At 53.0% G+C, this 8,901-nt stretch overlaps 3 protein-coding genes across 4 annotated transcripts in view; 2 read left to right on the top strand and 1 right to left on the bottom strand.

Moving 5' to 3' along the window:
• The window catches only part of col6a4a (collagen, type VI, alpha 4a), a 42,891-nt gene extending 36,713 nt beyond the window's left edge, over positions 1-6,178 (top strand). For both annotated transcript variants that reach the window (XM_024258362.2, XM_024258363.2), the window contains 9 exons: positions 64-99; positions 170-206; positions 280-291; positions 651-1,144; positions 1,410-1,506; positions 2,540-3,181; positions 3,268-3,405; positions 4,793-4,840; positions 5,464-6,178. In XM_024258362.2, coding sequence (XP_024114130.1) covers positions 64-99; positions 170-206; positions 280-291; positions 651-1,144; positions 1,410-1,506; positions 2,540-3,181; positions 3,268-3,405; positions 4,793-4,840; positions 5,464-5,636 — 1,677 coding nt within the window. In that variant the 3' untranslated portion in view covers positions 5,637-6,178. The remainder of the gene's footprint in view (positions 1-63; positions 100-169; positions 207-279; positions 292-650; positions 1,145-1,409; positions 1,507-2,539; positions 3,182-3,267; positions 3,406-4,792; positions 4,841-5,463) is intronic.
• sostdc1a (sclerostin domain containing 1a) overlaps positions 1-8,901 on the top strand; it is a 441,057-nt gene that overhangs the window by 156,233 nt on the left and 275,923 nt on the right. The window lies entirely within an intron of this gene.
• The window catches only part of pik3r4 (phosphoinositide-3-kinase, regulatory subunit 4), a 12,768-nt gene continuing 9,874 nt past the window's right edge, over positions 6,008-8,901 (bottom strand). The window contains 7 exon segments of the mRNA XM_024258223.2: positions 6,008-6,601; positions 6,789-6,909; positions 7,467-7,555; positions 7,636-7,736; positions 7,828-7,959; positions 8,188-8,399; positions 8,473-8,637. Of these exon segments, the coding sequence (XP_024113991.1) occupies positions 6,431-6,601; positions 6,789-6,909; positions 7,467-7,555; positions 7,636-7,736; positions 7,828-7,959; positions 8,188-8,399; positions 8,473-8,637 (991 nt within the window). The 3' untranslated portion in view covers positions 6,008-6,430.

Here is an 8,901-nt window from a genome sequence, read left to right as displayed (position 1 = left end):
ACACACACACACACACACACAGCAGTGGGGGCGGGGTTAAAGACGCTCTGCTTCTCTTCTCAGGGCCCCCGAGGTTCTCCTGGAGGCAAAGCCATGTCTGTAAGTTTGTCAGAGAACTCTGCTTGTCCGTAAACCTTCCTCAGGTCTTGACACTGGTCTCTGTCCTCAGGAGTGTCAGCTGATCACCTACATCCGAGACAACTGCGGTGAGTTTGAGTTCCTCACGTTTCTCCCGGTGTCGGCACCTCAGCTAAACTCCGGTCTGCCCTCTCCTCACAGCATGCACCTCTGGTACGTACGCCCGGCCGCCGTGATGCTCCCCGTTGTCTGAGGGACCATGAAGGAGCAGAAACCTTCAGATGAAGGCTCACAGCTGAGCCTTCCTCACCTTTGGTGTTTGTGAGGAAGTGAAGAAGTTTTAGATTTTAGACTCTCAGAACTACGTCAGTCGGAGCTAGAAGCAGATGTTGTCAGGTGGAGTTTGGCTTCTCAATGACACTCAAGCAGCAGTTGAAGGTTTTGTCTCCATCAGAGCAGCTCCATGTTTCTACAAACATTTCAGGTCAAGAGAAGAACAAGGGTGGGTTCTTGTTTGGGCTCTCGGGTTCTTCCTGTCAGGGTGGATCAGCCGCTTCCTTCTCAAATTGCAGATCACTCTGAGTGCCCGGCCTATCCCACCGAGCTGGTCTTCGGTCTGGACATGTCAGACGACGTGACTCCGGCCGCCTTCGAGAGGCAGCGCTCCGCCCTCCTTGCCCTGCTGGAGGACATCAACATCGCCGAGAGCAACTGTCCATCGGGCGCCCGCGTGGCCGTGGTGGGCTTCAACCAACGCAGCATGCACCTGATCCGCTTCCAGGACTACCGCCGCAAGTCTCAGCTGATTGACGCCGTGAAGAACATCGCCCCGGAGAAGACCAAGAACAAGCGCTTCCTGGGCGGCGCCATGCGCTTCGTGGGTCAGAACCTTTTCAAGCGCGTGCGGGCAGGGATGATGGTGAGGAAGGTGGCAGTGTTCTTCTCCAGCGGGCCCACGCAGGACGCTGAAGACGTGGTGACGGCCGTCATGGAGTACCGCGGCCTGCAGATCGTCCCGGTGGTCATCTCCTTGAGGAACGCTCCTGCTGTCAGAGCTGCAGTGGAGGTGAGAAGGGCCTGGGGGGTCTTCAGACTGCTCAATGATGTCAGGCACACGGCCACGCCCCTAAACAGCTTTCTGTACTAAAAAGAGCGACTTCTTTGGGCTGAAAAATGCCTGAGGTTCTGGGGTCCAGCAAATCTCCATAGAGACGTCTTTGGGTCCTGCAGAGGCAGGACGGACGCTCCGGTTGTCCACACGGATCCTGATGTTTGTGGGGGGGGGTTGTCATCTGGAAGAAAGGTTTTCTGACAACTCGTGATCCTTCCAGGTCGATGACTCTGGAAACTCCATCTTCGTCCTCCTGGGGAGACCACAGAACCAGCTGTCCGACCTGAAGAAGGTTAAGAACTGTGCTATCTGCTACGGTAAGCAGGTCAATGTCAGATCCCTGCAATGTCTGACTGTCTGGTGATGTCACTTCCTGTTTTCTGTTGAGTATGGACATCTGCAGCTCAGGTCAGATGCTCTTAATCCTTGGATAAATGTGAATAGCAGGAGATTGAGGAACTAGTCTGGATGAGCAGATCAGAGTCAGGACATGGACCAGAAGCTCCAGCAGCTTCAAGCTGACTGAAATTATGGACGAGGCATCATCTCTGCATCTGCAAGATCTCAGAGCAAAACTAAATTTTTAGGCTCAAGATGTGTGGAAACCAAAGAACCTCCTCAGAGGGTGGAAGGACCGTCAGCTGAATGACTGATCTTTATCAACAACTGCAGTCCAGATGCAACCAGGACGGAGTTCTGCAGGAAAACCCAAAAGGAACGTCTGCAGGTGGCAAATACGATGTTCCTGTAGACCTGGAGCTGGATTTATGAAGGTGAAGCTGGAGCTTTGACAGACTTTATCAAGGATCAGACCAACCAGCAGATCAATGAGACAGAACCTGAGAAGAGTCCTGCACCATAAGGCCTGAGCTCTGATCTGGACAAGCGCAGGACAAGTGCAGCACAGGAAGTCTTCCTCTTAACTTCTGTTAAGAGGAAGACATGAATGAATGAATGAAGTGGTTTATTTCCAGAGAAGACGGAAATCTGCAGGAACATCTGCAGGTATGTTCTAAACCCTCCTGGAATCTGCAGCAGCAGGAAGTAAAAGAGCTCGCATTTGGTAAATGGTAAATGGCGTATACTTGAATAGCGCTTTCTACCCTCCTTCGAGGGCCCAAAGCGCTTCACAGTCACAGACCTATTCACACATTCACACACACATTCACACATCTGAGGTGGAAACATCTGAAGTGGAAACACCTCAGATGAATCTGAGCTGGAGGACCGTGGAGACAGACATAGAGATGCAAACAAACTAGAGTTCTGTAGGAGCTGCAGAACGGGCTCTGTTACTAAAGAGAAAACATGTTCAGTAAAAATCACGATGCCCCCCCCCCATCTCTGCAGACCCCTGCAGACGCTCGGAGGACTGCGCCTTCATCCAGGACCCGCCCCCGCCTCAGCAGATGGCGGTGGACCTGGCGGTGGTTGTGGACGGCTCCAGGGAGGTCCAGGCGGACGAGTTCGCCGGCGCTCAGCAGCTGCTGGGCTCGGTTCTGGAGCAGCTGGCCGTGAGTGCAGAGCCCAGCCAGGCCCGGGTGGCCGTGGTCCAGCAGGGCTCCGCCCAGGCCCCCAAGCTGGAGTTCGGCCTACAGACCTTTCAGAACCGGGACCTGATGAAGAGACACCTCCTCCAGAACATGCAGCAGCAGGGTGGCCCCTCCCTGCTGGGACGGACGCTGGAATACACCCTGAGGGAGGTGCTGCCGAGGGCGGACCAGACCCGGCGGAAGAGGGTTCTGCTGACCGTGCTGGCGACCCGGACGGCCTACGAGGACCGGAGCGCGCTCAGAAGCGCCTCCCAGAGGGCCCACTGTGACGGGGTGGCGCTGTTCGTGCTGACAGTAGGAGACCGCTACAACCAGACGCAGGTGGAGGAGCTGGCCAGCTCACCTGTGCAGCAGCACCTGATCCACGTGGACCGGCTGGGGGCGGAGGGGCGGAGCTACGCCCAGCGCTTCTTCAGGGTCTTCCTGTCCGCGCTCAGCAGTAAGATCCAGCAGCAGGAAATTCAATCTAACTTTATTCATAAAGAGGGTTGACAAACAGCTATAAATCCTGTTTCTGCTTTCCAGAGGGGACAAACCAATACCCCCCCCTCAGTTTAAGAGCAGCCTGTAGTGACCTGAACGGCCAGGGGGGGGTGGAGAAGCTGGACCAGTCAGAGGTCAGAGGAGATGGACTGGTGGTGGTCTCTGGAGTCAGAGTCAATGGTAAGGCACACAGCCGGGTCCAAACAGAACCATAACATCTTGGGGGGGGGGGTCACAGAGTTTAAGTCTCTTTAAATGATCCTATCATTTCATCTGAAGGAGAAGCTTTGAAAGTATAAAAGTTTGTTAGTAAATCTTGAAGTATGGAGGTGTATTGGTGTATATTAAAGTATAAAGGTGTATCAGAAGATCTTAAAGTATAAAAGTGTATTAATATGTCTTAAAGTATAAAGGTTTTTGCTGTTCACCTGAATCTCCCGCTGCGTGTGGGCGGAGCTTCCAGCGTTTTTCCTGCATAGAGAATTTGGTGTCGGCCGCCACCAGCTCCTGGGAAAGGGGGGAAAGTGGCGGATTCTAGGAGCCCAGACTGAGAGAGGGTCCACGGAGACCCGAATGATGACAAAATGATACAACAGAAAAAATTATTTCAGTAAACCAATAACCAATATATATCCGCAAATATTTTGATTTTATTGTCAAGGTAACAATAATTATTTATTTTGTTTTGGAAACATTGTCTGCGGACCCTCTTCCTCTTAATCGGTCCAGTTAGATTTTACTTCCGCAGGTGGGCAGTTTGTGGCCGACAGACCCACAGAGTGTGAGGGAGAGAAGACATGCTTTAAAATCAAGGGTTGTAGATCGTTGACCCCTCTATTGTGGCTCTTTGACTCCTCTATTGTGGCTCTTTGACCCCTCTGTTGTGACTCTTTGACCCCTCTATTGTGACTCTTTGACCCCTCTATTATGACTCTTTGACCCCTCTGTTGTGACTCTTTGACCCCTCTATTATGACTCTTTGACCCCTCTATTGTGACTCTTTGACACCTCTGTTGTGGCTCTTTGACCCCTCTATTGTGACTCTTTGACCCCTCTATTGTGACTCTTTGACCCCTCTGTTGTGGCTCTTTGACCCCTCTATTGTGACTCTTTGACCCCTCTGTTGTGACTCTTTGACCCCTCTATTGTGACTCTTTGACTCCTCTATTGTGACTCTTTGACCCCTCTGTTGTGGCTGTTTGACCCCTCTATTGTGGCTCTTTGACCCCTCTGTTGTGACTCTTTGACCCCTCTATTGTGACTCTTTGACCCCTCCAATGTGGCTCTTTGACCCCTCTATTGTGGGTCTTTGACCCCTCTATTATGACTCTTTGACCCCTCTGTTGTGGCTGTTTGACCCCTCTATTGTGGCTCTTTGACCCCTCTGTTGTGGCAGTTTAGTGTAGTCCCTCCTTATTCATGGGCTACAGAACCTCCTCACGTGTACTTCACGTGCGCTCACGGCCTTTCCTTTTCCCATTTTCTCGTTTGGATTTTACAAAAGTTCTGGGTGGAATTTGGATTGCTCAGAACCAGCTCTGACAACTTCTCCTGTCTCCCCCCACAGAACCACAGGGCGTGCTGCAGCCAGAGCTCACCAGTTTCAACCTCAAAGGTAAACGTTACCTTCAGAACCGGCAGGTTCAGTTCTAAAACTTCAAGAAGGAAGCAAAGAAATGTTGACAATTCTGATGTTTCTGAACGAAAAGAAGCTCCGCCCCCTTCCTTTACAGTGCTGCGAGTTTGAGAGTAATCGAGTACGATTACAGACTGAAACCAGATCAAACAGTTCAGCCATGAAAGCTAAGCCTGAATGCTGGCAGAAGAAGCCCCCTGGTGGCTCCCAGGTGTACTCAGTCTTTTATTTGTTTATCAGCAGGCAGATTCACATGAGAACACAGCCCTGCTAAGTCGTTTTTTATGATGAGAGACGCTCTTCTCGCTTAAAGGGGCGTGTCCCCATGCTTAGGGGGCGTGTCTTCAGTCTGAGCTGCAGGATTCTGTAGAAATCCTTTTTTTTTTTTTTAACTTGTCCTGTCCAACAGCTGAGAGCTTCTTGTGTTGGGCAGATTTTACTGTCACAACAGGGATTTATTGAGTATAAACCCCTGTTGTATTTAATGCTAAACTTTATTTATATTGATTATGTTTTATTTTATTTATTTATTTTTCTTTGTAGAAATCCTAAAATCTCTGAGTTTCCTGACATCTTTCTGCTCTTTCTTTTCATGGACTCAGACGCCTGCCTGCAGCCGCTGGACCAGGGCTCCTGCCAGGAATACGCCATGATGTGGTTCTTCAGCAGCACCGAGAACAAATGCGCTCCCTTCTGGTACGGAGGCTGCGGCGGGAACCAGAACCGCTTCGTAACGGAGGAGGAGTGCCAGAACACGTGTGTGGAGGGGCAATGAGGAAGCTCCCCGGGAGAACGCGGCGCTCCCCGGGAGAACGCGGCGCTCCACGGGAGAACCCGGCGCTCCCCGGGAGAACGCGGCGCTCCACGGGAGAACCCGGCGCTCCCCGGGAGAACGCGGCCCTCCCCGGGATGTTCACTTCCGGACGATTCCCTCTGATCCACCCCCCAGGTTAAAGACTCCGTTATCCAGCAGCGTCTGAAAACGCACTCCCAAAGTCCTGTGGCTAAATTTGAGGTTCTGGTGCTCAGAGCTGAACCTTCAGCAGCCATCCGGATGAAACCAGAGGGAGGTTCTGGACCCGAAACGCTGCAGCACAGTTCAGCACCATCCAGACCTGTCTGCGTAACAAAAACACCAGAAGGAGCTTCAGGTTTGAGCTTTTATTGCATTGCAGCTTCAGAAGCAGACGCCGGTCTTTGTGGGTCAGAGGAAATGAGAACTGGTTCTGATCTTCCGGGTTCTTCGGGTTCTCCACGTCTGAAACTTGAAGGTTGGAAGAATGAAACTGAATCAGAATAAACAGTTTCTGTAACGAGTCCGAGTGTGTGAGTCTTCATTCCCATCACGGCGAGGCGTTCAGGTCCCGTCCGACACGTTTACAAACACACAGAAGCTCCGTCTGCGCAGACGGCAGACGTCTGCCAGTCCGATGGTCTGAAGTTTCATTCACAAACTCCAGAACCGAGAAGGTCCAGTCTGCTGGATCTGATCGTCCCATGGTTTGAATGGCTGAGGAGCTTCTGGGTTTTTGGTTCTGGTCTGCTGGACCCAGCAGTTCTGGTCCAGGCTCACTTCCAGACTTTGACGATGCCGTCTCTGGACGAGGTGACGATGAAGCCCTGCGTGGTCTGAAAGGTGGCGATGTCCGTGATGATGTCATGGTGTCCTACAGGGAGGGACTCCGGGCCGCGGCGGGGCGAGTCCTCGGCGGCGCCGCTCTTCTGCTTGCTGTGGATCTCCTGCAGAGACAGGAGGATGCGGATCAGAACCACGGCAGCAGAACCGTCAGTTCTTGTCCTAAAGCATCTGAGTGGTTTTCAGTCATCCTGGTTCCTCTGAGCTCCACGGGTTTGTCAGCAGGAAACTCCCGCTTCCTCTGCCGACTCGGTTCTGGGATCAGCAGAACCAAGTTGGATCAGAGCTTACCTGGACCACCTCAGTCCCTTCAATGATCTTGCGGCTGTAGAAGACAGACGGACAGTGCAGAGAGTCGTTGGCTCCGCCCGCCACGATGTAGGACCTCTCTGGATACGCCAAGTCCCAGAACCTGAACAGAACCAGCAGAACTTGGAGTGTTAAAATCTTTCACAATAATGTTTGGAAAAGTTCTAGGTTTCCTTCTGAAAGACAGCAAAGCTACCAGTGAAGATTAATAATACATTTTATTTGAAGCTCCTTTCAAACCACGAGGACTTCACTGGAGTACAGGTGACGGGGGAGGGGAGGGGGAGGGGCTTAGAGACCGATGTCTGCGTTTGAGTCTGGATTTGAATGAAGGAAGAGATGATGCTGCGGCGGTCAGGAGGACGCCGGTTCAGTTTGGGAGCCGAGCGGCTGAAGGCTCCTCTTTTTCTTGAGTTGTGTCGTATTGTTGTCTCGTTTTGTTGTTGTGCTACGCTGTTGTGTTATGGTGTTTTTGTGTTATTGTTCCGTTGTTGTTGTGTTATGTTGTAGTTTTAATGTTGTGTTGTTGGATTGCTGTGTTTTTGTTGTTGTTGTGTCTTCTTACTGTTGTGTCATGTTGTTGTGTTGTTGTTGTGTTGTTATTTTAGCACCGTGTTGTTGTTGTTGTGTTGTTGTTGTGTTGTTGTTGTTGTGTCAGACCTGATTCTCATGTCGGAGCCGGCGGTCAGCAGCAGAGGGTTCCCATCAGCTGGACTGCAGTAGATCCCATGAACGCTGTGAGGAGACGGCTGCAGAACCGCACACACACAAACACACAGTAAGACAACAGCCCGCTGCAGTGACGCTGCTGCTCCACGGCGCCCCCTACCTGCATCTCAGAGAGCGGCGGGGCAGAACTTGCCCACAGGGTGAACTTCCGGTCTCCGGTCTCCAAATCCCACATGGACACTTCGTTGTTTCCCTGCACCGCTGCATGTGCACACGCACACACACACACACATATTTACTGAGCGTCGACGAGCGCTCGTGCTGCGTTCAGGAGCACGCCACCGTGTCTGACCTGCGATAACGGACGACTGGTACAGCGGGTGCATCAGCAGGCGGCGGACTCGTGCGCGGGCCGGGTGGGAGTGGTTGGAGATGGGCAGCTGGAACCGCATATCCCAGCATGCCATGGTGCCACTGCTCGTTCCTGCAGAGAGACCATGGTGGTTACTGAGCGCGCTCAGATGGCGTCTGTGACAGTCAGAGACCAGACCGGTCTGGATTTGCTGGTTTTATGCTGCGTTCAATGAAAAGAGGGATTTTGGGCTGCAGGTCAGAATCCTTCTGTTCAGCGTCTCCTGGTTCCGCTTTCAGCTGGTTTCTCTCCAACATTCAGACATTTCTGAGGGTCAGTGAACGCAGCATGACGACAGACCTAAGCAGAGCCAGCACTGGTGCATGTCCACGCAGAAGGAGGTGATGAGTCCGAGCCGCAGGTCGTGCCGCAGCGTCCAGGCGTTGGTGTTGGAGCGGAGGTCCCAGCCCACCAGAGAGCCGTTGACCGTGGCGTACGCCAGCACCGACTGAGTGCCGGAGTTGAAGTGGTGGACGTCCACGGCACAGCCGTCCTCCTGCAGGTCCAGAGTCCTGAAACCAGCAACCGGGTCAGAACTCGGTGGCCGTCCTGCAGAAGGTCCTGAGAAGAACGCCTGAACCTCACCTGGTCTGGTACGGCTGCACCTTGGGGGACTTTGGCGGCTTGTTGGCCTCCACGGCGAGCAGCTGGATGGAGCCGCTGTCCGACGCCACGGCTAAGTAATGCGAGCCCTGACAGAAGGTCAGCGTCTTCACGTGACCCCCCACGCGGGCGTACGTCAGCACAGACCTGCAGGAGGACACCGTCAGCACAACCACGGGGGGGAGGAGGAGATCCAGAACACCAGGAGGAACCAACGAGACCAAGCAGAACCAAGGAAGGGGTCAGAAGGGGTCAGGGAAGGTCAGGGGAGGTCAGAGGAGGAGGTCAGGGGAGGAGGTCAGAGGAGGAGGTCAGAGGAGGAGCCAGAGGAGATCAGGGGAGGTCAGGAGGAGAAAGCCAGAGGAGGAGATTCAGAACACCAGGAGGAACCAACGAGACCAAGCAGAACCA

Source organism: Oryzias melastigma, linkage group LG16 (genome assembly GCF_002922805.2).
Source record: "Oryzias melastigma strain HK-1 linkage group LG16, ASM292280v2, whole genome shotgun sequence".
Lineage (NCBI taxonomy): Eukaryota > Metazoa > Chordata > Actinopteri > Beloniformes > Adrianichthyidae > Oryzias > Oryzias melastigma.
Note: the sequence above shows the minus strand (reverse complement) of the source record. Positions and strands in the feature narration are given on the sequence as shown.